General features: G+C 53.0%; 1 protein-coding gene across 1 annotated transcript in view; it reads right to left on the bottom strand.

The window, feature by feature from the left end:
- Window positions 1–27,003, bottom strand: part of LOC111153293 (multiple EGF like domains 11) — a 223,973-nt gene that overhangs the window by 25,548 nt on the left and 171,422 nt on the right. The window contains exons 10-12 of the mRNA XM_022512229.1: window positions 6,365–6,485; window positions 5,192–5,355; window positions 4,074–4,176 (exon numbers count right to left, since the gene is read on the bottom strand). Coding sequence (XP_022367937.1) covers window positions 4,074–4,176; window positions 5,192–5,355; window positions 6,365–6,485 — 388 coding nt within the window. The remainder of the gene's footprint in view (window positions 1–4,073; window positions 4,177–5,191; window positions 5,356–6,364; window positions 6,486–27,003) is intronic.

Consider the following 27,003-nt stretch of genomic DNA (forward strand, 5'->3'; position numbering starts at 1 on the left):
GGGGGGGGGGGGGGGGGGGGGGGGGGGGGGGGGGGGGGGGGGCTACGGGCTTTTACTCATCCCTGCAGCGCTCATCTAGTCGAGCGCCCACATTCCCTCCCTGTAACATCTCAATTTGGCAGCACGGGGAGGGCTTTTTGGTGCCACTCTCTGAGAGATGAGGCCTCTTTGTGGAGGGAGGGAACCTGGCCGGCACACTTCACCCCTTAACGGAGGTCTCGCGCAGGACAGTTTCGGGTGCTCCAGGGGCTAACCCGGGACAAACCCCGCTGACTGACCGAAGGGGAGCCTGGGGAAGCCAGAACCATGAGCCTGCTCAAAGCTTTGGATACAGCTTCAAGTCTCCCCTTCTCTGGGAACACAGAAGCTGTGACCAAGGAATTCTTCTGTAGGAAAGCCAGGATCAGACCGCAGGCCAGGTGACTCTGCTCTTCCCGGGAGGCACCCTGGACTAGGGCAGAGCTCTGCCACCTGACAGGGACCTCGGACCCCATCTGGGCCCCAGGCTCTCGCTACAGGCTGGCCAAGGCACCTGGGGCATGCTGCTCTTTCCTAAACCCATCTGCAGGCACCACCGTGATTCATGAAACCCAACGCACACAAAAGCCCCCTTGACTCCATGGCAGCTCCTTGCTATGGCGTGTTCTCCCCATCAACAGATATTTAAAAGTACAGCTACTCTCATGTGTGGGACCCTCATGTGTGTGGCAGCTCCTTGCTATCGAGTGTTCTCCCCATCAATGGATATTTAAAAGTACAGCTACTCTCATGTGTATGAAAAGTTTTTTCACATCACAAAGGGGTCCTTTTCCTTGGGAACTGAGAACCATGGCTGTAAGGAGATTATGCTGATGGCAGGTGGCAGCAAGGGGGGTGGCTGTTGGAGGTTTTCATATGTCCTAAGAACTCCCTGGAACTTAAGGACACTGGGACTTGCGTGGGGAGAAGGGTCCAGGGTTTTCCCCTGCATGGAGAGCCCGGGTTCTACTGGAGTGGCCAAAGGGGCCGCCCCTTGGCCTGTGGGAGGGTCTTCCAAGCATGGCTTCTGAAAAGAAATAGCTTCACTAGGAGTGCCAGGATGGCTCAGTGGCTCAGTGGGTTAAAGCCTTTGCCTTTGGCTCTGGTCATGATCTCAAGGTCCTGGGATTGAGCCCCGCATCGGGCTCTCTGCTCAGCAGGGAGCCTGCTTCCTCCTCTCTCTCTGCCTGCTTGTGATCTCTGTCAAATAAATAAATAAAATCTTAAAAAAAAAAAAAAATAGCTTCACCAGTTGCCTTATCTAAACCCTGTTTTCCCAGTAGTTAAATAGAGATAATAATCCCCCTCAGAGATCCTTCCGGGTCTTACCCTAGGGAATCTCCCTGCTTTATTTCTCAGGACTCGCTACACATCCATATTGATGGTTGTAAAGCTAGGCTAAGAATCCATGTATCATGACCTCAAGTTCATGCCACAAGGTCAGCAACTCAGCAGCCTCCATCCTTCAGGGGCTGCTAAGGGTCTTCCTTCTCCAGGAAGCCATCCCAGATGTCTGCCCAGGGATTCAAGCATCTCTTGGATAGTCAGTGGCTTACAGTTTTGTCCCTGCCTATTATTTGAATGTTTCAAACGTAAATCTTATCTCCCCTGCTAGCAACTTGAAGGCAAGGAACATGGCTTATTGACACTTCCGACCCTCCTTATTGGGTGCAGGTCCACCATTATTTGGTGGACAGGACACCAACTGGGTTATCTTTACTTCTCTGATGGCCAGCACGGTGTCTGGCACATAATAGATGTCTAGAGACTATCGCTTTTATTGAATTTTGCTATTTACTGCTGAGTCTGGCGCAGTGCTGGATACGTGGTAGTTGCCAACTAAGGACCTGGTGATAGCTTAAGTCAATAAATGCTAATTGAATGAATAGATGGCTCCTTCTTACGATGCAATCCCGTGTCCCCATCCTATCGGCACTAATGCCCTGAGATCTTGAACAACTCCCTTTCCTCATCTATAGTCGAGAAGGTTAGAGTAGATCACCTTGGAGGTTCCTTCGCTTCAAGGGGAAAAACCCATATATGGTTACAGCCCAGCTGCTTTCAATTTACTTCAATAGACATTTACTGAACACCTGCCATGTACAGGGCAAAGTGAATGAGACATGAGGGCACCTGTCAACGCCTGTGGCTTGTGTGGCAAGGGGAGAAGGCCTGTGCATATTTAGGGCAGAGCAAAACCGGTGTTGAGCCCAGGCATGAGCACTGTGCCAGGAGCTGGGAAGACAGGGACAGACTTCTTGGGGCAGGAACGGGCGGGGAGGGTTCACAGAGTAGCAGTCCAGGGTCCACCCCGCGTTCCCTTCTTTTCCTTCCCTGATCTCCTTTTAAATGACAAACCCCAGGACATCATTCCCTCCTTTGAAATGACTTCAGGACCATATTGGGAAAATCAGCTTTATATGAGAACAGCAGAGGCCTTGCTGAAAAGTTGTCCATCAAAGACAGAATTTTTAAGCACCAGCCATCATTAAAATCTTATCAGTTCCCTTGAAATTAAGGCCATGAAAACTTAAAGTGGATTTCCACTTGGCTCCAGCTAGGAGTCTGGGGGGCCAGTGACTAAGGCGAGGCCTTACTCTGTACCACAGGGCAGGCCACGAGCCAGGGCAGAGATGCTTCCAAGGAAGCAATGGCCCTGGCCTTCCGCTGCTCCCACTTTCTAGTGGTGGGACACAGAGGCTGCTCGGCAACCTGGTGCCAACGCTGATCTGAAGACCCACGCTGCCAGGAATGCCTGTGTCTCTCTCTCTCTCTGCCCACCACTCTGGGACTGTGTGCATTCACATGGCACGGCATTTATTAATCACTTCCTATATTCACGGGCTGCAATTATTGAGCACAGCGCCATGCCCTGTTAGGACTTCCATGTATTAACTCATTTAAACTTCAAAATGACCCTGTAATTGCGAGGACTGTAATTATCTGCCGTTTATGGATGGGGAATTCAGGCCGTGAGAGGCTAAAGGGCTTGCCCAAGGTCACAAAACCAGGCAGTCTGGCTCCAACTCGGTGTTCTTAACCACCATGTCATCTGTCTCTCAGTGGGTGGCAGGCAGTAGACACTGGGGTGAGCAAGGCCCTGCCTCCGGAGAGCTGCTGGTCTAGCTGGGGAGGCAGATGTTAAATAAATACTTAAATGACTGTTCAGTGACAGCTGATGTAAGTATGGCAAAAAAAGAAAAGTGTAGGATATTACAAGCATTAGGAAGAGGGTCTCTTATGTAGTCTTGGCCAGGCTGTAATGGGGACAGGGCATCATCAAGTGCAGAAAAAAAAAAAAGGGCACGCATTCAGAGAAGAGGCACATGCAAAGGCCTGGGGTCAGGAAGGTGGTCACCCCAAGTGGCTGCTATGTAGTGAGTGACAGGAGGGGGCAAAAGGGAGGTGGCGGGGTTGGGTGGGGGGGGCCAGGTCCTAGGGACCCTGGGCCACTGTACAGACTTTGGATTTTCTATAAGAGGCGCCCTGAGCAGGAACTGATGTGAACGGAGCTGGGGTTTGAGAAGTTCACTGGCCACCATATGCAAAATGGATGCAGCTGAGCAAGAGGGGAGGCCCAGAGACCAAGGAAAAGGCCAAGGCCAGGCCAGCTGAGAGATGGTGCTTAGAGGACCAGGATGGTGGCAGTGGGATGGATTTGCCATGTGTTTGGGAGACAGGCTGACAGACACATACAAGGGACCAGGAGTGTGAGGCTGGGCTAAGCAGAAGGTCTCTGTCCGCCTCTCTGCCATATCCTCTGTGAACACAGATTAGGCACCTGCAGTCACCATGTGTTAGCCTGTGTCTGATTTCTTACCGGTATGTTCCTGGCCTTTAGAACAAAGCCTGCACGTAATAGGTGTTCAGTGATTGGTTTGCTTGAACTGCAGGGAACGGAGCACTGAGGCCCAGAGGAGAGAAGGGCAACATGCATGCATAAGGAGCAAGAAGAAGAAGTGAAAGAGAAAAAGAAAGAACAGTCAGAAGAAGTAGAACACCAAGAACCTGGTTTCCCAGGCCCTGGGTGGGGGCGCGGCGGGGGCGGCGGTTACCTGTCCATCCGGCCAGGCAGCAGCAGTGGCCTGTGACAGGATCGCAGCCATCCGCGTGGCTGCAGTCACAGCGCTCGCTGCAGTTCAACCCAAATGTGCCGTCCTGTGGAGGGAAGGGGCCAGAAAAGTGATCAGTCCTTGACTCCCAGAGCTTCACTGACTTCTGTTGGATTTTGATAACAAAAGTGAGCCGCTGCCCCACGGGGACACAGAGAGACTGGCCAGAGTGGAGCGGGAGCACTTTTTATCACTGATGAGCCCCGTGGCCACGAGGCCACTCCAAATAATTCTCAGGCTGTGTTGAGAAGTACGGGGTTTGGAAGGAGAGGGTGATGGTCATGCCCCACTTGTCGATGGTCAAGCTCGGCTATAGATGGTGATTGTTAACTAAAACTGTAAATGTGAATGCATTTTGCAAACTGTAATGCACTGATCACATGTTAAGAATGACTGATTTGCTCTTTGTTTCTAGGGAAGACGGTAGCAACCAACATTTGTCGTGTGCTCCTCAGGTATCGAGAGCCTGTTACCACTCATTTGTCTTAAACTTCACAGCAGATCTATGGCATGGTTCCATTACAGTCACCACTGAAAGACGAGAAATAGGGTCAGAGAGGTGAAGGAACACATTCAAGGTCACAGAGTTAGGATGTGGCGAAGTCAGCATTGGAACCCAGGACTACAGGCCTCATTCAACAATATCACATATTGCTTGGTTGAATTTATTTGTCTCTTAGATTAAGATCGGTGAGCAAGCCTGTGTGGTTATCACTGAATAGAGCTTGGTTTTGTCCTCTCATACCCCGGCCATAAAATGAGCGAGGAGCGGCCACTCTGCGTGACTGGTAAGGGCTGTCCTGTGGCACTGCGCTGGGAAGGATTCTGAGGTTGCCCCTGGGCTCCAGTCAGGGTGCCCGGGTCAGTTAATGACGTTGACCAAGCACTGCAAGGGGGAAGTGAGGCCAGGGCACTAAGCCTTCCAGACAATTGGCATTCTACACATGAAAGACCGGAATCCAAGGGTCCCACCCCCTGGGCCAAGGCTCCTCCCTGTACACCTCTGCGGCCAGACAACCGACAGCTGCAGGGAAAGGGCAAGCCAGGACGCAGGCACTCACCGGGCAGGGCAGTTCGCAGGCGTCTCCGAGCCAGCCGGCGGTGCAGGAGCAGGAGCCATCTGTGGGGCTGCAGGCTGCCCCGTTGGCACAGGCGCAGCTCTCGTTACAGTTCATGCCCCACATCCCGCTGGGACATGGTAGGGTGCAGTCCAGGCCTTGCCACCCTGAGGGGAGGGAAAGGGTCCGTCAGCTCTCCGTCGGGGCCCCGCACGGCTTTCTGCCTACTCCCCCAGCTCTGTACCTTGCCCCCGAAATGGCCGTTTCTCTGCTCACCAGGTCAGAACACACATTCCACGTGGAGTCTGCTCTCAGCAGGGTTATTAGCAGACCTAGGGTCAGCCCGCGGGATCTCACAGCTCGCCCTGCAGGTGCGCCATCCCACCTGGGGCGGGGCACCCCTGAGACGGGGAGGTCTAGCTCTGCCCAGGGTGGAATCAGGAGGCTTCTTTTAGGGCCCTTTGCTCTCAGGGTGCTCATCAGCCTGTTTGGTCTTAGATCCATTTCTCCCTGTCCCCGCCTCTGATCTGTGTCACGGGGGCTGCTCCTTGCAGGTGTGTATCCCTGGCTTCCCCATCAGCCGGATGCCAGGTGGGCTGCATTCACCAAGGGAGACCTGGCCCACAGACTGGAGTTGGGGAGCAGGAGAGACACGAAGCCCCTCCTTCTCTTTGTCGGCCTTGGGCAGGGCCTCTCTGATGGTGGTGGTGGCTGGGTCTCCCCTCTGCTCTGCCGCTGTCAAAAAGCCCCTCTATCCATGCCCCAGCTGCCATCAGGTGGCCCTCACTCCCAAACTCCAGAACTCCACTTCCTCCACCTGTCCCTCCCACCCACAGAGCTATCTGCTCTGTGTGGTCACTAGAAGGTGGAGTCCTTCCCCAGAAGGCTCCATGGTCTCCACTCAGGAATAGTGGCTGCTCCTTCCCCCCACTTCTAATCTCTGGTTAGCTCACTTTCCCTCCTGTGCTCCCCCAGCTATTCCAACACCATTATAACTAATCCCCTCCATTACTGAACTCCCTGGCCTGGGTTTCCCTGGCTGGGACCTGATCTCTAAGCTCCCTGAACCTGCGTGTGGGGGGATAAGGCAGGAGCAGCCCAGACTCCTTAGCTGGCAGCCCACCTGGATGGTGCGCACATCTGTGGGGGATGGGATTGGGCAAGAAGGCACATCACCTTCCTTGCAGGAGCAGGAGCCGTCCACAGGGGAGCAGTTGCCACCGTTGTCACAGCTACAGACAGATGAGCAGTTGGGGCCATAGGTCCCTGCAGCACACGGAACTGCACAGATCTCTCCCTAAAAGAGGAGGAGGTGAATTTTGGATCAGACGGTGTCCCACGCTGGGGGGCTATGGGAGCAGAATAATGCCATCCCCTCCAGCTCCCACAAAAAATATCGATGTCCTAATCCCTGGAACCTGCGAATATGGTACCTTGCATGGCAAAGGGGACTCTGCCTTTGCGTGATTAAGGACTTGAGATGGGGAGAATATTCTAGATTACGCAGGTGGACCCAGTCTAATCACATGAGTCCTTGAAAGTGGAAGATGACTAAAGCCAGTGAGAGAGATACACCAAAGGAAGTCCTCCACCAGCCTGTGCTGACCCTGAAGATGGCGGAAGTGGAACACAGCCCCTTGGCTGTGAAAGGCAGTATCAACCCTCATTTTAGAGTCAGCAAGAACGTTCAGACCTCGGTCTTACAACCCTGGAACTGAATTCTGCCAACTTCCGGAATGAGCAGGAAGTGGATTCTCCCCTGGAACCTCCAGAAAGGACCACAGCTTGCAGACCTCGACTTTAGTCTGATAAGACCCATATCTGACCTGCAGAACTGTAGGATATGAAATCTGTGTTGCCCGAAGCCACTGAACTCATGGTAGTTTGTCACAGTGGTAATAAGAAACTAATATAGTGATTGTCCCCAGTCAGGGGAGGGGTCAGGCTTCCTGGCTAAAGCTCAAGGTGGGCAAAGCCCCCACGGAACTTGCGAGTCTGTGTCAGGTCCCGGCAGCACAGAATGTAACCCTTTGCCTCTCAATATTATTTGACTCTCACCGACAACCCCATGACACAGAAAGTAAGACTTTATCCCCACATACCTGAACCTCAGAGAAGTTAAATGAAGACAGTCATAGCGTCTACTGAGTGCTTTCTTAGTATCAGGCGCATGTGTACATCATCACGTTTAATGCTCACAAGACTCACCGGAGATTAGTGCCTCAGCATTATTCCCATTTTGTGGATAAAGCAATCCCATGGAGAACTTAGGTAACTCGGCCCAGGTCAGGGCACTAAGAACGGTTCTCTCTGCTGGCACCCGGGCTGGTGGCTTAGCCATTCTGTCACCAGCTGTCAGAAACTGGCTTGCCCAGAAAGCATTCTCCAAGGTGGAGATTAGTAAGCTCTTGAGAATGACCCCTATGAGGGGCAAGGGAGGCAGGATGGGACAGGGGCTGAAGGGGAACCTGCACAGAGGTGTGGTTACAACAGTGGCTTCTGCAGATCCGCCAGGAAACTCTGAAGCTGGGATGGCCCTCAGAATCATCCAACCAGTGGAAAAGGAGAGAGGGAACCTTTCTACCCCCCCACCCACACCCACCCAAGAACTGGTTATCTCCTACCCTGGGAAGGAGGCATGGTTTTGTATGAATCAGCCCCTCTGACTGAGGGCAGCTTCTGGAGGGGGACGCAGCTAGGAACCCCTGTTTCCTGAAGCTGGGAAAGGAGGGGTGCCTCAGGCCCAAAGCGTGAATGTGATGGGCACACTACGGTGTCCACTACACCAGACCTCTATGGGTAGGCGACTGGTTCCAGTGAAAGGTTCAGAGTGGGGGCAAGGGACAGGGCAGTGGGGACCAGGAATGGGGACGTCAGGGGCCTTGAGGGGTAGGAGCCTTCAGTTTACCAGAGAAGAGTAAGGTAAAGGCAGTCCAGGTCGGAAGAGTGTGACAAGAGTGCAGAGGAGTGTGAGAGCGGAGAATGTTCTAAGGGTGGCTGGGGGAGGAGTTTGTGTAGGTAAAGGTGAGGGGGATATTTAAAGGGGAGTTGGGAGCCTAGAATGCCAGGTAATGGGATTCGGGCATTCTTCCCTGAGCCCCCCAGGACATGCCTTCCCGACCTCAGGAGCCCACTTTGGGGCTGTCTGCTCTGTGTGGTCACTAGAAGTTGGAGTCCTTCCCCAGAAGGCTCCATGGTTTCCACTCTATTATCTGCCAGTCCCTGGAAAGCCCTGACCAGCTAGTCTGTAGCACTCCCATTACCCAGAAAACTCTAATTTTTCCCAGACTATAAATAGCCCCTAGGAATGTATTTAAGCTCTGAAGGCCTTGGCCTACATGCAAATTGCATGCCCAGCTTATGAATTTCTCTGCATCAATTTCCTTCCAGGGAGAGGGGTTTCTCTCCTGGTCTCCTTATTAGTGGCTCTAGCCCCATTCCTCCCAGGGGGACTCCAGGGGCCTGTAAGCCCAGCTGCAGGTCTGCTGATGGGGTTCAGAGAGGACTCTCCGTCCTGGCCCTACTTCAAGGGACAAGATGCAGAGTGCCCAGCCTGGAGTATCTGCCCCCACCCCCCAAATGCCACACCGGGGCACCATTTCCTCCCAGTGAAACCCATGCAGGGATACCGACTGCTTGAGGTCACCAGGCTGAGAGGACTTTCTCCTTCCCAGAGAAGGAAGCTGAGACTCAGTGACTTATCCAGAGCCCCCTGGGGGCATTCGTAAGGAGAAAGGGGAAGGCAGGGAAGGAGGAGAAAGAATCGGATCTTCCTTCTGGAAAGGTGGCAGAGCCCCATGGTTAGAGAATGGACTCTGGGGTCATCCTGCATCTGCCCCCTACTCACTGCATGACCTTGCACACTTTACTAAACCACTCTGGGATTCAGCTCCTGCATCCGTAAAATGCGAAAAGTAACATCCCTACCTTGTATGATTGTTGAGTTTTATCTGAAGTGGAGAGAACCGTGCCTGGCAGGCAGAAAGTGCAGCAAAAGCTATTATTACTGCAAAGAAATATCGCTTATGGAAGGAATGCACAAAACCCTGCAAGGTTTTGGCAGAAGGCAGCTCTGAAGGAGGGAGCCATCTCTCACTCGATGAACAACGCTGGGCCCTGGGGAGTGGAGGAGGGCTGGTGCTCACTGGGGGCAGGAATCCTAGCTTTGTGCCCCCAGGTTCACCTTCTGCTACCTCCTACAGGCTGATGCCCAGGTTCCCCTCCTCACAGCTGAAACAGGCACACACCAGGGGCACGGTCTTGGGGGACAGAATGACTGCTCACTGAGAGGCTACTGTGTGCCAGGAGCTCCTCCAAACACTTTCCATTTCATAGCTCCCAATAGCAAAAAGTGCAAATAGGGAATTGAGCAGTTTCTAAGGGGAAGGGTTGTGAGTGTGCCACAGCTAACTCCTAGCACTCCCCTTCTTCCACCCTGCTGTCCTGACTCCTACCTGGTTCGAGCTCCTCAAGAAGCACCAGTACTGACAGGTAAACTCCTCATCCAATTCCCTACTTCTGGCCACTGAGCTGAGTGTCAGGCCTAGTCTGTAGCTGATTGGCTGTCTCAGGTGACTGACAATCACAGCAAGCCAATAGCCAGCCTCACTTATCAGATTTAGACTACCAGCTCTGCCCACCTCCAGGAATCCCCTGGCCCAGCTGGAGTGATTCCCAAGGTGCCCTAAGTACCCGCTCCCAACACACAAGCCATCCTCTCACCCGCACACCTCCCCAGATTGGGGAACCCCTAGCAGGCTTTAATCATGATGGCTTGTGAGGCATCTGAGTCTACACAGTTAGTATTTGTGTCTACACATGCTTAGGTAGTCAGTGTATACACCTAAGAGAGTGTATGTGTGTGCATGTGCAGGCATACGTGTGTGCATATGTGTGTGGGTCTGGGGGTATCTGTTTACCTGCCTGGGTGGATCTGAGTAGAAATTTGTGACTCCTTCCTCGTCTTCCCCACTCCCCCGGCCCCGGCTGTATTCCCTTCCCAGTCCTGCCCTCGTGGGAACGAGAGCATACACAGTCACGCCCATCTGAGCACACTGGGGGTCCTGATTGGCTCATGTGCCTGCCTCTGCCCTGGGCTGGGAGCTCAGGGAGACAGGGATCTGGTTTTATTCATGTCGAGATTCTCGGGGCTTGAGACCCTGCTGGTACGTAATGGGCCCTCAATAAATGTTGTTGAATCGAAATGAGACGTTTGTGTGTACACGCTAGCTTCTGTGGACAACCAGAAGCCCTGGGCACTTTCCATATGCTTTCTCTCTCCTGCCAGGCAATTCAACGAATGTTTGCTGCATGGGGCCAGCCCTGAGCCAGCCCTGGTAGTGGGTTCCAGGGGCACCCAGGATTCTGACACTCTCTGCCCTGGGGCAGGTCCCAGGCAGTATCCACACAAGCACACGCTTGCCTGCGTCCAGGTGTGTCTGAGCTGTCCACAGATTCGCTGTTTCCTCCCCCAGTTAGACTAGAAGTTTCATGAGAACAGGGATCTTACCTGTCTGAGTTAGCTCAGTACAGGCACAGAGCATTGGTATTCTATAGTGTAGCACACATGGCTGAGGGGCCCTAGCCGGCCCAGGATCCACGGCTCCTGTCACACACAGGAAGCGAAATATTGTCTGGTCTAAGGACTGAGCCTACCACACTGACTCTGGGCCTCTCTGGGGGCCTCTTGTGAAAAGGGAAAGCCAGGCCAGATCCTGCCACTCTCTGCCCAAACCCTGCCTGGCCAGGCTGAGCAGGAGAAGCCCAACTGGAAAATTAACCTGCCGGCCTCCAGGGCATCTGCTCAAGGAGACAAGACCCTCTGAGCTGAACAGGATGGCAGAGATGATCAAGCCCAGGGCCTTTGTGAAAAGAAGACTGTAAGCCAGAGGGCCATGAGCTGAGATCCGCAGGCCAGTCCTCCTTTGGGGAAGGGCTTCGGGACCACGTCCTGTCTGCTCCCTGCCCCAACCCTGGCCCAACCAGCCCTGAATTCACATCTATTGATCTTTTCACAATCCTGGGAAAAGGACAGAATAAGAGCCTGGCTTGTGAGCTCACATCAGAGGTGAAATTGGGGAGTTTGCATCTGGCACTCCCCCGCCCCCGCCGTGCCTCGCATAGCTTAGCACTGGCACCCTAACTCCTTCAGCAAGGAGCACCTCAGGCCCTGTACCAAGGCTGTTCCCCAAGATCCCCATCCAGCACATCACTCACTGCTGTGAAGACAGGGTTCCCTTCTGATGGACTTGGGTTCGCGCCGCACAATACACAGACCTTGGTTTCCTATTCGATTATATGTTATTAAAATCAATTTGTCTCCCCAACTTTTTACCACCAAGGACCCCTGTGAGCATCTACCCTCTACAAAGCCCTCTCAGTCTGAAAGACGCTGCTGATTCTCTGTGCTGGGATCTACGGCCAGTCACATATTGAACAGGTGCAATTTGGCAGTGACCACATGCCGTGTGACTCTGGGGGCAGCATCTTGTCCACCAACCATGACCTAGAAATCCCAGTGATGTCACCCACAACCAATCAGAGCTTCTGATGAACGTGCGCTCACCTGAAATGTCACAGAGAGTTAATTTAATTCTAATTAAAAGCAAAAGAAAAACCTTGGTGTTTGAGTTTGCTTCATCCCAGGTGATGGAAGGCTGCCTGCAGGCTCTGGGAAATGTTCAAAACCTCTCTTGCCCACCTGCTACAGCCTTTTGCAAGGGACTAGCTGGGAACCACTGGCTGGGTTGTCTCTAAGGGCCCTCCAGCTTGGACTCTGAACATTTTCTCGCCTGCAGGAGGGGTTTTGGCCCGAAGAAGGGAGGAACAATAGAAATGGAGGCCCAGGGTTGGGGAGTCCTCCTGGGGCTCTACCAATCACACCAGCTAGGTGACCACCTCCTCTGCTAATGCATGGCCTGGGCCTGGCCACATACCATCGGTAACATGGGTGGGGGCGGGGAACAGCCCATTGTACCAGAGCTGGAAGGACTTTGAGAATCACTTGCTCCAGGTGCCTTGTTTTACAGGTAAGGAAACTGAGGCCAAGAGAGGGCAAGTGACTTGCCCAAGGCCATACGGCCAATGCCAGGCAGGGAGAAGCTTGGAACCTGAATCTCCTGGCTCTCATTTCAAGCACAGGGTCTTAACAGCCTAGCTGGACTCAAACTCTCAGAGAGCCTACGCTGTCCCTGTTCGTACGGACGGACAGCACACTCACCACCAAAGCATACAACGTCCACGAGACATGGCCCTGACCTTAAGGAAGGGCTGCCTGCTGAAGCCCAGATGCTTTGAGCCTTTCTCAGCACCCGGAAGTTGATGCCTGAGTATCCTTACATCCCTCTCTATCCTCATCTCACCTCCACACAGCTCGCACCCTGCAGCCCCTGGAAGAGAGGAGCCCTCACTCAGGGAGGGGTGCCCCAGGTTCCAGCTTCTGCTAGGGGAAAGCCTACCAGTCCTGCTCAGCGTCTCCGCTCTGTGAATGGAGGACAGATGTGAGCGCCTCTTCCCATCCAAAGACCCGTTAATTATAGATGCAGCATTGGCTATTAACATCTTGAACTTGATTTGAAAGAGCTACTGCCAGAATGGAACCCCTGGAGCTGGTCCTGCTAAAGAGATGCGAATCTCCCCCCACCCGGTCCACCTGCCTTACTGCACAGTGTGGCAGCAGAGGCCCAGACCCCAGTGGGTAATGAGCTATATGTTCTATTAAATTTGTTTCAAATGCTATTTATTGAATTTTCTCCCTGAAATATGCTGCTTTGTAATTTGGCCTTGTTTGGGAAAATTAATCAGCAGCTGGGCTTCTTGTGTGGACCATCCATTTTCCTTGCAAGGGGCCAGAGGTTAATGAGTCGTTTTTGGAGTGGGAGGAGGAGGGAGATGGGAGGCGGTGGACCCTCCCTCTCACAAAAGAGGGAGGCAATGTTGCAAGTTCCTTCCTGGGTCCCCCTTAAATACGTGGGCAGGAGGCAGGGTGAACAGAGTGGAACTGGATTCTCTAGGTCCAGGCTGGGATGGCGGGCATCTCCTGCCAGCCTATGGGAGCTAGACAGAGAGGACTCTGGAATAGCCAGCCAGGGAAGCCACCCTGCCCCACCTGTCTTCTTGTTGTAGCAGTATGGATGGCTTAGGTAAGAGAGGGCCCTGCACCTCGGGTCAGAATATGTTGTAAGTGAGGCTTACATGTGGGTGTAAGTGAGCACTGGCTCATGGTGACGAGGCCTCACGCATCCCATCCATTCAGTTCACAGACCTTTACTGGCTGCTCCTGTTCCTCTCTCTCCTCTACTAACCCCAGAGGTTCAGGGCCACCAACGCAGGCTGATCTTGGGTGTCCAACCTCATGTCCCTACCAGCCGCGCACATGCTGTCTATTCTTTACAAAGCCCCCTCCAGACAGGGCTCCGCTCCTTGCCAAGCAGAGTGCCAGCCCTGGGCTGCTAGCTCTCCCCCTGCCCACCCTTCTCAGTGTCTCAGTGATCCCCACTCCAGCTCCCAGGCTCAGGCAGTGCGAGTCCCAGAGAGGGATCCTCATTTATGATTTTCCGGGGAGGAAGAATGACACATGGTCCACAAGGCAGAGAGAGAATAGCTTGGACCAAACGCCAACTGCAGAGGCCTCTCCAAAGCACAGCAAACCTCACTGGACCTAATTAGCGTGCCACTGATAAAGCAGCAACTGACAGCAGATGCATGTTGGGGAAAAGAAACTCTGCATAAGGCATGAAGAGCAGAGGGTCAGAGAGATGAGAGGGAGAGAAGGCTAGAGGCCACTCATCATATCCATTCCCATCCCCGCCTCCCCAAGCTGAGGGGGGAATGCCCAGGGTCATTCTGTCTGGCTCCCAAGGGGGAATGGGTAGAAGAGGGCTGAAGATTAGGCCTGGAAGCCATCTCCTTCTGTCCATCCTAAAGGAACTGGCTGTCAGCGACCTGAGGCTGCTCTGTACAGTTGGGCAGGCGAAGCACTGCACAACTCTACAGGGGCCATTCACATGACCGTCATTGCAGTTTGGGTATACGTGACATCAATTTTCTGGCAGATGTCCATAGAATGTCTTGAGAAAGGGATGCCTTTTTCTAATCTGCACAAATAGGCTATCTAACTCTGACCACTCAGGGAGTCTTCTCTGGAGGAACCCAGACACCTTCTAACAGTTCCAAAACAGATACCAAGGTATTTCAGGGAGACCTGAGAGGCAGTGAGTGTGGTCAAGGGAGGACATCTGGGTTCAAGTAAAAGCCAGGCCACTTACTGGCTGTAAGACAGGGCGTCCTCCTGGAGACTCAGCTGCCGTCTTGGTAAAACAAAGTTTTCCTTCTGCTCCGCACTGCTGCCCTCATCCCATCTGTAAGTCCGAGAGTCCTCTCTGAGCTCAGAGAAGGCATCACAGGCTAGTGAGGGCTTACAGAGGTCTTTGCATCTTGCTGGGCGACCCCCAGGTCTAAGGTCCCTGTGGCACTCTTGCATGCACTGTGGGTATCCCCTGCAGAGGGGAGCAGGTATGGGCAGGACTCTGGTCCTCACCACTGTCCACGGCCCTGCACCCCTACAGACAGCAGGGACCCACAGGACTTAGGACATACTGCTCCCCTGGGGCTGCTCCCTTGGTGCCAGCCTGTGACTACTGCCCTCTGTCCCCTTCTGTTCTTATCATAGCCCTGCAAGGAAGGAATTACCATCCTAGAGAAAGACCCACCCTAGAGAGAGGCCAAACCGAGGCTGGAGAGGTCACCCTGCCCGAAGTCACTGGGGGAAAGGGCCTGACTGACTCCACAGACCAAGCTCTCCCCTCTGGCCACCTTGATGGCAGACAGGCCAGCAATGCTGGGGACCCCAATGTCCTGAGCACCTCCCGTATGCCACACCCTATGCTACGTGGCTTCCTACACGTTAGGTGTTAGATGTCTTGCTGGTGGAGGCAGAAATGGCTACCAGGGGCTTCCGGTGGTCAGTCTTAAGGGGCATTTGTATCTTATGTCGGGAGACCCCTAAAGCTCGAAGGCCTTTAGAACTTGAAGGAATAAAGCTAAGATGGTGGAATAACAGGCCATGCGAGCGTGCACGAGCCTGGGGCGGGCGCCGGCGTCCAGCAGATAACACATGCCCTCGGAAAGGGCACTGGGTACAGTGATGGCAACGGTGACGCCGCTGCCGGTGACCAGGCGCGCTGTCGGCATGGCACACACGGAGGGCCTCAGCCCCTGTAAGTCTCACCTCCTAAGGCAGCTTCACTCTCCTCACTCTAGGCCTCACCCCCGTCTCCCTGCCCTACCCCTGCACCCGGGCCAGCTCCTGTGCTCCCTGAGGGACTGGGGGTGGGGAGGACTCCGGCCACAGAGGATCAGGGTCTCTGCCGTAGGCCTTCCGAGGACAGGAAAAGGCTCCCCTGCCAAGGCTGAACCCAAATCTTCGAGAGGTCCTGGGCAAGCACCGATGGCCTACAGCCCCGATCGCTCTAAACTAGGTTTCACGATTTCCTTAGTGGTTTCAAAAAGTGCCAGGAAAACCCTGCTTCTTCCCTGCTGGGGAAGCATTAGGGGAGATCCTCAGGAGCACAGAGGAGAGGGTTTGCAGATCACGGAGTGGGACAGGGGCACAAGATGACACTGGCACAAGAGGGCCACCTCCCTACTTCCAGATGTTCCGCTGGCTGTTTTCTGGTGAGACCTGTGTGTGTGCGTGCACATGTTCGTGTGTGCGTGTGCACGCGTGTGCACAAGTAGTACACACTCATGATGCATGTCACGTGAACAGTACATGCGGGTTCCACATCTACTAGATGCACACATGCATTACAGGTGGTGCAGAGCAGGTCAGAGAGAGGATTTACACCTATCGTCCTGGGGTCCTGATCTGGATGGTAGCTTCTCAAGGCCTCCGGGTGGGGCCCATGCAGCCTGCAAGTCCGGTGTGAGGGCCACCGGGGTCAGCTAAGCATGGGTGTGTCGGACATCCCGGCTGAGCCTGGCCACAGAGCCCCAAGGGTGATTTTGTAGGTGGTAGCTCTGAGCGTGCTATATATGGTGTGGACATGCGTGGTCAACGTGAGGGGACTGCACAGACGAGGGGTGCATGCATGCGGATTGCGCAACCCAGATCCTCTGAGGCTAGGTGGTATGTGCCCCAAGTCTCAGTACAGCAACAATGTCGCAAGTGGGCACCAGATTATGGGAGACAGAGGGTCCTACAGACGCCGATGGGGTGTGTTGACCAAGGTCCACGCAAAACGTGGCATGATTTAGGGGCTGCTTCTAAATTACTCGTGCTCTTAGTCAATGATTAGTTACTGATCTGACCCAGTGCCAGAGACTGGGCCAGGACTGGCAGGGGCCTGAATTAGGAAGGTTGGAGGGGAGTGGAAGGGCAGGGACACAGGGAGGAATCAGGCAGACCCTCCCCAGCAGCTGTGCAATAGGGAAGACAGAGACATCTACAGTGTGCCACCAGAGCGGACGGGCCACTGTCCTATGGAGAGCTTATGTCCCAGTGGGAAGAAAGCAAGAAGTCTGCCCAAGGAGGAGAAGGAAAGAGAGCTGAGCCCAGATACTACAGGGGCAGGCTCTGGCCAGGAAAACAGACAGCAAGGGCATTCCAGGGAAGTGGTAGTTGGAAAGAGGGCCTTGTGGCAGGGCCGTGCACAGCTGAGTGGAGGTCCAGCTTAAGGCAATCTGTTAGGATCTACTGGAGAGCCGTGGCTGAGGAGCCAAGGTGGGACAGGAGCCTGGAAGTCAGACCAGCCCAGCCAGAAAGGACTCGAGGGCCAGGCTTCACCCTTTGCCCTAAAGGCAAAGGTGGGTCTGAGAGCAGGTAAGTGACCCAAGCTTCCAGCCTCTTTTAGGAAGCCCCTCTCTGGAAGGTAGGAGTCTGGACCACTCCTTTCTTGTTAAGAGAGGCTGAGAACCCAGACTCAGGCAAGTGCAATGGCTTACTGATTGTGGGGTCAGTCATTAAAGAAAAAGTCTAGAACTGACTACAAAGGAAGCCCAGCAGTTGAGACCTGAGAGGCTTTTCCTGGGGAACAGAAACAGAGTGGAGGAGAAGAGGCTGCCCCTGCGGCCCACACCAACTCCCCTCGCATCCTCCAAGCACAGCTTCTCTGCATCCTTCTAAAGCTGGTGCCCTAGGGGTTTTTCGGCCTGAGGTTTCTCAGCCAACTTCTCATAGAACGCTTCACAACACAGAACGTGGGCCTGGAACATGCTCCCCATTTAAGACCCCAAGGCCTCGGTGGGGCAGGTTTGAAGGGACCTTAGAGCAGATCTGGCCTCCCTGGAGGAAGGGACGGGGTGGTTTCCAGTCTGGGGCAGGGCCTGTCTGGGGCTGCAGGCCAGGGAAAAGAGGGGAGCAAGGCCTCAGAGGGAGATGGGACAGGAGTGGCCCGTCCTGGCAGCATCTGCCTGGGGTCCGGCTCAGCACCGGGCTGGACATGGGCAAGGCCAAGACTCTCAGAGCTGTGTAAACCATTCTGAGCCTGTTTCCTTGTGTATGACATGGCGGCAGTGCCACCTCACCCCATGAGAGCACATGAGAACACCGTAGGAGAACACATGAGATGACGGCTAGGTAGTGGCAGAACCGATGAAGGAACAGAAGACAAGCTGAGGACAAAGCAGAGGCTGACCCCCCTCCCCCACCATGGGACATATGTGACATTCCTCAGGCACTCCTGACTGCCCTAAAGGAAAAACAAATAGTGAACTTGTAGAGATCACAATCCGGAAAGACCCGAGTCTCCCTCAGTTTACAAATGTCCTAGTGATTTACAAGGAAGAGGATTTCTTATTAATAGCCTAACTTCCAGAGACCCATAACTCCGTTCCTGAAGCCCTAACATCACCTTCCCCTGCATAAAATTGAGGGAGGCTGAGGCACAGGGAAATGTAAGTAAAGTTAAATTTCTTCTAAACCTAAAGCTCATTGACAAGGGTGGGTGATACCGGGACTGTGACATTCCTCAAGGAAGCTCTCAACTATCTTACTATTAAGGCCTTACTGAAAGGAAAAACAACCATTAACTTGACAATGGCAAAGTCTTAGGTATCCTGTAGGTTCTCTTTAGCATATGAAAGTCCTTTCAAACCCTCCCTTTTCCTAACCTGCCCCTTTGTGGTAGTGTATAACCAGCCAACCCTCACAACCCTAGGGCAGAAGCTCTTTCTGCCCAAGGATCCTACCCCTGTGCTCCAATAAACCACCATTTTGCACCAAAGATGCATCAAGAATTCTGGGTCATTGGCTCTGAACCCTACCCCACCGAACCTCACTTACATTCTAAAACTTCATTATAGAGCTGCCGTGGGGACGGGGGTCCTGGTGGGGACCTCCAGCCACACCACCACCCAGCAAGCTGACCCGTCCCCTGAACTACTTGACGGATGCCTGATCATGCTTCTGTCTGAGGCTACTTTCAATTTCGGCTCTCTTGGCTGGAGCACCCCCATGGCCATGGTTAAGGATTTATCCTGGAGGAGGGGTTGGGGAGTCAGCAAGGATCCTTTGGGGTTTGCCCACAGAAAAAGCAGGGCATAGAGGTTCCAATGGGACCTTGGGCATTTTATTCTTTCCAGTTTTAATGGGGGATAACTGACAAACTTGGGGCAATTTATTAACCTCTCTGTGTCTCAGTTTTCCTATCTATAAAATGGGGATGTAGATCTTTCCTCCAAGGGTAGTGCTGAAGATTAAATAAGTTGACCCATGTAATCTTTTCAGAACAGGCCTGGCCCTGAGGAAGTGCCGTAATGTTTTAGGCATTTTGATTATTACACATGGTTCCCAAGAGCCCTGGCCACGGCAGAGGTAAGGAGAGATACTGAGAGTTTCCTGCACTGGGCCATGTTCGTGGTGCCTGCCCTGTTTCCCCTCACCCAGTTGGTGAGCTTCAAAGCTGGGTTCCCCCAGCTCAAAGCCCATGCTCTCCCCACTGAGCCAAGAAGCCTCTACCTAAGAACCGCGGGGAGAAATGGGAACCCGCAACTACCGAGCACGTACTGTATGCTGAGTTCTCAGACAATGATGTCCCCCTCTCCCCACACGGGGTATGGAGGTCAAGTGCAGCACTGTTTTGTCGTGCCCCTGCTCAGGGGCTCCCTCTTGCCTGCTGAATTAAGCACAGGACCCCACTCTGGCACACAAGGCCCTGCCTGCTCTGCTCCCTCTCTCTCCCTCACATTCCCTCCAGCCCTGCTCATCTGGGCCACCTGGGCCTGAAGGCTGGGGTGCCCCTTCCTAGCTCCCCTGTGCCGGTCTTAGGAATTCACACCCTTCCTCAGAACTCTGAGGAGAGGGGACAATTATTTAGTAATGTTTTTGGAAAAAAATTTTTGAGGGTTTTGTGTGTGTATGTGTGTGTGTGTGTGTGTGTGTGCATTTACCCCCATTGTTAGTTTCCTATTAGCTAACCCCACCTTGAAGTAATTTATTCATGGTCTTTTTCTGCAACATCTTTCATTACCCAGACCAATCACATCTTCTGGCAGGAATCCCTTCCCCTCCCGGGGTGCATAATTACTCCCACAGATGGGATTATTGGTGCTAATGACTAAGTGGGGAGATGGCTAGGCGGGGTCTTGGAGCTGGAGGGCAGGGGGAGCAGGAGGGGAGTGGGTTCATCCTTTATTCCAGACCTGCCAGCTTGGCGAGGGGGTCAGTCTGCGGGCCTGGGGCCCACTGCTCCCTGTCAAGCCTCCACGTGCACATACCTTGGCCCTTCCTCCAGTCCTTCCCAGAAGTGTTTCATTTCAGCTTTACATCCGCCCCAGAAGACAGGGAACACCTATCTTCATAGAGGATGAAGTCAGGGCACAGAGAGGTGAGGTGACTTGATCAAATAACGAGGTGGCGACAGAGGCAGGGTTGGAGCCCAGTTGGGCCTCCTGGCTGGCCTTCTCCTCAGTACTGACCTCCCCTCCCCACACAGCCGTCCTGAGGCAAGCAGGGCCTTGGAGCCGTAAGCCTCGGGTTCGAGGCCCAGCTTGATGGCTTCACAAGTCATGATACCCTGGACAAGACTGTAACCGCTCTGTACTTCGGTTTCCTCGTCTGTGCCACAAAGCTAACGATTCTCACCCTGCTTTCCTCACGGGAGAGCCGTGAGCCTAACAAGCCCAGGTGTGAGGTGGCCGGGCCACCCCAAAGCAGGGAGGGAGACTGAGGGTCCCAGCCGACCTTTCCTCAAAGACAAAGCAAGGGAGGGCACTAGGCTCCCACTGGGAAATGAGGTTGCCGGGACTGTCCCCTTCCTCGGAAAAGGCCTGAGAGGGTCTCCAAGCTGCTTATTTCCCACAGACCCACAACCCTCTCCTTTCCAGATGGTTTAGGTTTGTGGCTCAAAGCGTAGGCTCTGGGTTCAGACAGGTACAGGCTCAGCTCCTGGTGGCCACTTACCAACCAGGGAAGGGCACGGCATCTCTCTGAGCCCTGGTTTCCTCATCTGCAAACTGGGGATCCTGACAGCCCCCACCTGCAGGGCGGTTGTGAGGATTACACAAAGTAACAAAGAGGAGGGGGGGGCCTGCCACAGTCCCCCAGTGCTCCAAGGGTGGGCCTTCACACCCCGCTTGTCAGCTTCCTCCAGACCCTTCAGGTCAGCTCCTCTGACCCACCCTCCTGAATCTGTGGGGTGGTGGACCCTGGAGTCAGCAGAGGCAGAAATCCCATCGACTCCAGAGACTTGGACAAAAAGAACACGGCAGCAGCTCTAAGCATGGACGCCTCAGCTCCCACACCCTCTTCTGCCTGCCTGCAGAGAGCTCCAGGCTCCAGGCCTGGACCAAAGCCCCAGCTCCAGACCCCAATAACGAGGGCACTGTTAAAGACGTGAGGAGCATGGCAGCGAGAGGATGGCGTGACATGGCGGTGTTATGTTTTTGGAACAGAAGAGTCAGCAGTTTTCCCTAATAAAGCCACAAACCACGGGGTCCCAGAGCGGGAAGGCTGGACTCTGCCTTAGTGACATAAACCCAATTTTCCTTACTTTGCTCTGTGGATTAATTGCCAACATGATTTAACACTCTGGTGACCGTTCCCCCAGCCCCATCCCTCTCTGCCCTGGGAAAAATCCATAGATATCTGCTCTGGGGACAGCAAACTCAGGAGAAGGAGGTACTCAGAGGGGCTGAGTACATCACCCAAGTACACACAGCTGAGGAACAGACATGGGATTCCAATCCAGGCTGGTCTGACCCCAAAGTCCATGCCTTTGACCTCTTGTGCACCATCCCTATACAACTCTGTCAGGGACCTCCACAATCATTTATTGAGCATTTGCTACATGCCAGCCTTGGCTTGAAACATTGTATATATTTACCTAATTCAATCTTAAGAACCCTAGAACACAGTACCGTTATTTACCCCATTTTGTATATGAACAACCAAGGCTTGAGAAGCATAAGTAACTGGGCCAAGGCCACCCAGCAGGTGAGGACGGAGCTAGGATAGGAGTGCTGGAGTGGGGTGCGTATGTGTTTGTATTTTTCAATCACTTCTGCTCATTTGCACTACCGGTGCTCCTCTGCTCACACGGGCAGGGCAGCTGGAGGGTGAATTCCTCGTCTCTAGTGCAGCAGCCAGAAAATCTTTTATTATAATTAGAAAGCTAGTCAATGGCAGGAGGCAGGGATGGGGCATGAAAAGCGTAGGGCTACTAGCCTGCAGACCTCCAGTTTGAAAAAGAACAAAACAATCAGAACAGGAAACACACACATTCTATACATGACGCCTGGCTGTACTTCCCCAGTCCACGTTTCTCTTCTGGCCCCGCAGCTGTCCTCCCTCCTAACTTCCAGTTACGCATTTTGTCCAGCTCTGGGGTGGGGACTGGGGGAGAGTGACATCTCAAAGGACACCAGAAACATTGGAGGAAAATTCAATCACTGCTTCACTGATCTGGATTTTCATAACTCTCACCCTTGTCCTGCCTTCCCTGGCCCGAGCAGCTGAGGTTTGCGACTGACCTACCGACAGCACAGAGGAAAGGGAGAAAAATGTGGAAACGAGTTTGTTCATTTGGGTGATAGAGTGCCCGCTCCCCTCGCCAGCACGCAGGGTTCAATAACAGCAGACAGGGCTTCAAAAAATTGCAGCATAAATAGATGAGCCCTTTAAGGTAATAGAAATTCTGTCATCCAGGGGAGAAATATAGGCCCCGATTCCCATGGGTGGGGACACCGAGCTTCTCTCTCCCGCCTCCCAGGCTCGCCGTACCCATTGTAGCCAGAGCTGAAACGGAGTATCTGTGCTGAGCCATGGCCAGAGGGCCCCTTATCTCCCAGCCACACGGTTCTACGCAGGGAGGAGCTCCCGGAAATCCAGGCTCTGCTGCTCTGGCGACCTCACAGGCCACTTGCTGCAGGTGCCGAGGTGGCAGCAATTAGTCCGAGAGCAGCAGAGGACGCTTCATCAGCCCGGCCACCTAGGTGTGGCCTTAATTAAGGAAAGCTGGTCAGCAGAGGCGTGTGGAGGAGCTGAGAAGCTGGCCTTCTCCCCTGCCCCCTCCCATGATGAGAAAGTCTATTTTCTGTTCTGTGGCTGCCCTTGGGAACCCAAGAGCCCCCGTCAACTCTGCTGCTCCCAACCAGAAGGAAGTTTCAACTAACTCTACTCTCTTCCTCTTGCTTCCCTTTCAACTGGTACCCCCAAAGAAGGCCTTTGCGCCAGGACCAGTGAGTCTCTTTAGGTAGGGGACCCTGTGGGGTAAACAACAACAGCAGTGGCAGCACTGCCGATAATAATAATAATAATAATAATGATGATGATGATGATATGCTCACTCTTGCTAGAAGAATATGAATATGCCAGGTATTCTAGCAATCTTATACATACTAATTAAGCAGCCCAGTAATCCAACAGACTTTATTATTACTCCCCTTTCATATATGAGAAAACAAAGGCACAGAGAGGTAAAATATCTTGCCCAAGGTCACACAGCTAGTATGCAGCAAAGATGGTATTTGAAGGGAAGGAATCTGGCTCCAGAGTCTCTGAGTAACCACTACATAGTACTGCGTAAGGTAGAAGCTCACATTATTTGCTGCTCACCCCGCAAAAAACCCCAGAGATGATGCTGGGGAATAGCTGTTCTAGTCCACTGCCAAAACCTGTTTATCTGAACTGCAGAGAAGACAATGGGTATTTTTAAGCGCCAACCCTGGTGCCATGGCCCCTCAAGAAATACCACGAACTTCCTTCCTATGAAGGTCACTTCTGAAAACTTCTGCTTTCAGGGCATTCATTGCTCTTTCCCTAAATTTCGTTGATTTCAAAGTGAGTATACTGAGTGAGATATTCATATGGCCAACATGGACCAGGAGGCAAGCAGTTGGGAGAGTGGGTACGACGTTGGAGGGAGACAGACTCTGAGCATAGCCACTTGCTGTGGGAACAGAGGAGATGAAAGGCTTAATTCTGAAGACAGGACTATTCAGGGAAGGCTTCATGGAAGAGGCAGCCTTTGATTTCAGCCCTGAAAGGCTGAGAATGATTTTCATCAGCTAAGATAAGGACAATGGGGAGGGCATTCTAGGAGGAGGGAAAAGCCTGAGAAAAGGCACAGGCAGAGGCCTCAAAGCAGACACTGTGCTTGGGGAAATGTGAGTTATGTGTGGCCACAGGACAGGTTTGTGGCAGGACTTAGCAGGAGGTGGTTAGGGTGGACTAACTAGTTTTAAGGGCAGCTTACAAAGGAATGGGGTTTGAGTTTTGTTTGGTGGGTAATGAGAAGCCATGGAGAAGGATGATGTGATTTCAGCTTCCAAGTGGAAGGCCAGCTCCACCTAGTCCCTTCAACCACAGTTCAGCTTTTCCCTCCTCATGTCCTCGATTATCCTTCACGTGAACACACACAGGACTCTGCTGGCCTGAGCCCCCAGTCATGGGACCCTCACTCTGCCCTTCCCCGCCCCTGCTGCCCCTGGTGTTCTGACTGGGTGAGGACCCTAGGTTCTAAGAGAACCAGAGCAAACTTGGAAGAGAGCCTCGGGGTTGCTGTCCAAGGTGCTGGCACAATGCCACTGCCAATATGAAGCCCTCCCGTTTTAATGACTGGTTCCCATAACCCTGTTCCTGTTGGATAGAGACTATCATTCCCACCTTACAGATAAGAAACGGAAGTCCTGAAAGTTAGCAGAACCAGAGCTGGAAACCTGGTTTCCCACCTTCCAGTTCAGGATTCTTTTGCCCTACCCAGAAGCCCCAATGCAATTTAGCAAAGCATGCCCTGTGATTCCACTGTTGTTGCCAAGCTAACATATACAATGCTTAGACTTTATTCCTATCTCCAGCCCTATGTCCATTTCCCCAAACACTGACAGGTGTGCTCACCCCACAATGTCTCCTGAGACTGACTATTCAGGGTGACCCACGGGTGCTTGGGTGGACCTGCTTGGACTTGTAAGTATTCATGACTGTGCTTGCTCCAACAGAACTCCTGGGTGTAGCTCATCTTGACACTCTCCTTGACGGGAGGGGTGCTGGGTTTAGAAGAAGCACTATTCCTCTTGTGCACCAATAACTACTACCATTTTACTGGGTGCTTACTGTGTCCCAGGCACTGAATGGCAAACTTACCGTATGAAGCTTCTCAGTCTCATGACAAAGTCTTCTCTTAACAAATGAGGAAACTTGGGCTTAGGCAGGGGGAGTGACCTGCCAGTAGGCAGAGTGGGGATTGGAGAGCAAGGATCTGAACTCAGGTTTGTGTGGTTCCATGGTGACCTGTCAATCAAAGTCTATCATCTAACCTGTGAGAGTTCAGTGGCTTTGTGATCCTGGGCAAAGTCACTTATCCTGTTTGAACTTCAGCTCATCTTCAAGTTGAGGAACATGAAAGCACACCTCCATCACGCTCCTGTGAGGGAGAGAGATGAGGCATGCAGCAAGGACTCCTAAGTGTTTGCTACTGGTGTGAATATGATTATCGCTAAGCACAAGCTCTTTGAAGACTAGAAGGATGTCTGATTAGCCCTTTCCATACCCCCAGCTGCCCCTCCCCAAGTCCTTGGCAGAGTAAATGTCTAGTGCTCTGGGAAAGAAGGAGAAAGAGTGTGAGGGCCAGCACACCTGGATCGCCAGGTGGGGCTTGCTCCTGCCCCATATTCTCATGGCCTCTGTAGAGGTGGGGATCACCTGGCTGGAGCAGGCTTGTCACTGGACTCCCTGGGGTGGTTCCGGACCACTCTAGTAGTGCTCCTCGCATCTCTGTTGAGTCTGAGGCCATTCCCAGCCCTCAGAGACTCTGCTTTCCTAAGCTATCCTGGCATCCTCCCTGTACAGCAGTTGGCAGGACAGGCTCTGGCGAGAGGGGCCAGATGGGGATGTGGCCTCATATCCATTGCCATGTTTGCCACTCACATCCGATAGCAGGCAGGACAGACGTGACTCCCATCTTACAGAGGAGGAAACTGAGGCGCAGCAAAATGAGGGGACATGTCCAAAGTTAGTGAGCCTAGGATCGAGGTCTCCCAACACTCAGAAAAGGGCTCTTTTAATTAACTAATTAACTGCTCATCCTAAAAATCTTTCAAGGAAAAGGGCCGCTGCATAAATTTATAGACTAACTAGCAAATAAAGGCACTGCTAATTATTATTGATGGCAGGGCATTCTAGGGAGGGTCTCAGCCAAGTCTGCCCTGCTGATCGCCTCATCCCTGACCCTGACCAGAGCTAGCTAATTGCAGGAAGTTGCATTCATTCAGAAGCTGGGGTAAAGGCAACAGTAATGAGTTCCCTCTTGGAGTCTGGTACATGCAGGAATGAGTCACGCTGGATGAGAACAATTGACTGTTCTGTAATCACCTCCAGCAGCTCCTGCTCAACACCCAACAGGGCCCCAGAAGAGCCTTTCCAGGTATAATGAGGCTGGGCAGGAGGAGATGGATGAGAATTCACAGGGTCTCACCAGGGCAGTTTGGCTTACAATCTGTCTTAGCCCCAAGCCCCAGGCAGGTGGGACTTCACAAAGAGATGATTCCTGCAAGTGCCAAGTCTCCTAAAGTTCAAGGGCAGGAAGTCATTTGCATCCCAGATGGGAGGAAGAGAAGCAGTGGGCTGGCCTCCAGCCTTCAGGAGCCCTGGCCTGGGGGCAGTGGGCGCACAGACACTGGCCTCTCTAGCCCTTGAAGGGGACGAATTCTTCCTTCTATTGAGGAACAATGACCAGGCAGGCAGTTGGGGTGAGGAAAAGGAACATGGGACTCTCGTTAGGCCCATATACAATGTATACAACCTTTCCTTTGGCAAACACACAGACACAGACAGACAGACAGACACACACACACACACACACACACACACACACACACTCTCTCTCTCTCTCTCTCTTTCTCTCTCACAATCCCCTCCTTGCTCCTACTTCCCTTTATTTTCCCCATAAGGGTCTGCTTCCTGACTCGGTCCATGGAGTCCACATTGTGGAGCATCCTAGAACCCAGTGTGTTCATTTCCCCTGCACACTTATCCTTTACAGATGAAGGAATTGGGACCCTGAGAGAGAAAGTCACCAGCCCAAAGTCACAGTAGCGAAACTGGGACCAGGGCCAGAAGGCCCCACTAATGGCTCTGGTGTGGGCAGTTCAATTCTGCTTCCATCTCCTGATCACTTGACTGTGTAAGATATTTTTTTTTAAAGATTTTATTTATTTATTTTACAGAGAGAGAGAGAGAGAGAGAGAGAGATCACAAGTAGGCAGAGAGGCAGGCAGAGATAGGAGGAAAGCAGGCTCCTCGCCGAGCAAAGAGCCCGATGTGGGGCTTGATCCCAGGACCCTGAGATCATGACCTGAGCCAAAGGCAGAGGCTTAACCCA

This window comes from Enhydra lutris, unplaced genomic scaffold (genome assembly GCF_002288905.1).
Source record: "Enhydra lutris kenyoni isolate GAN:26980312 unplaced genomic scaffold, ASM228890v2 scaffoldscaffold31, whole genome shotgun sequence".
NCBI lineage: Eukaryota > Metazoa > Chordata > Mammalia > Carnivora > Mustelidae > Enhydra > Enhydra lutris.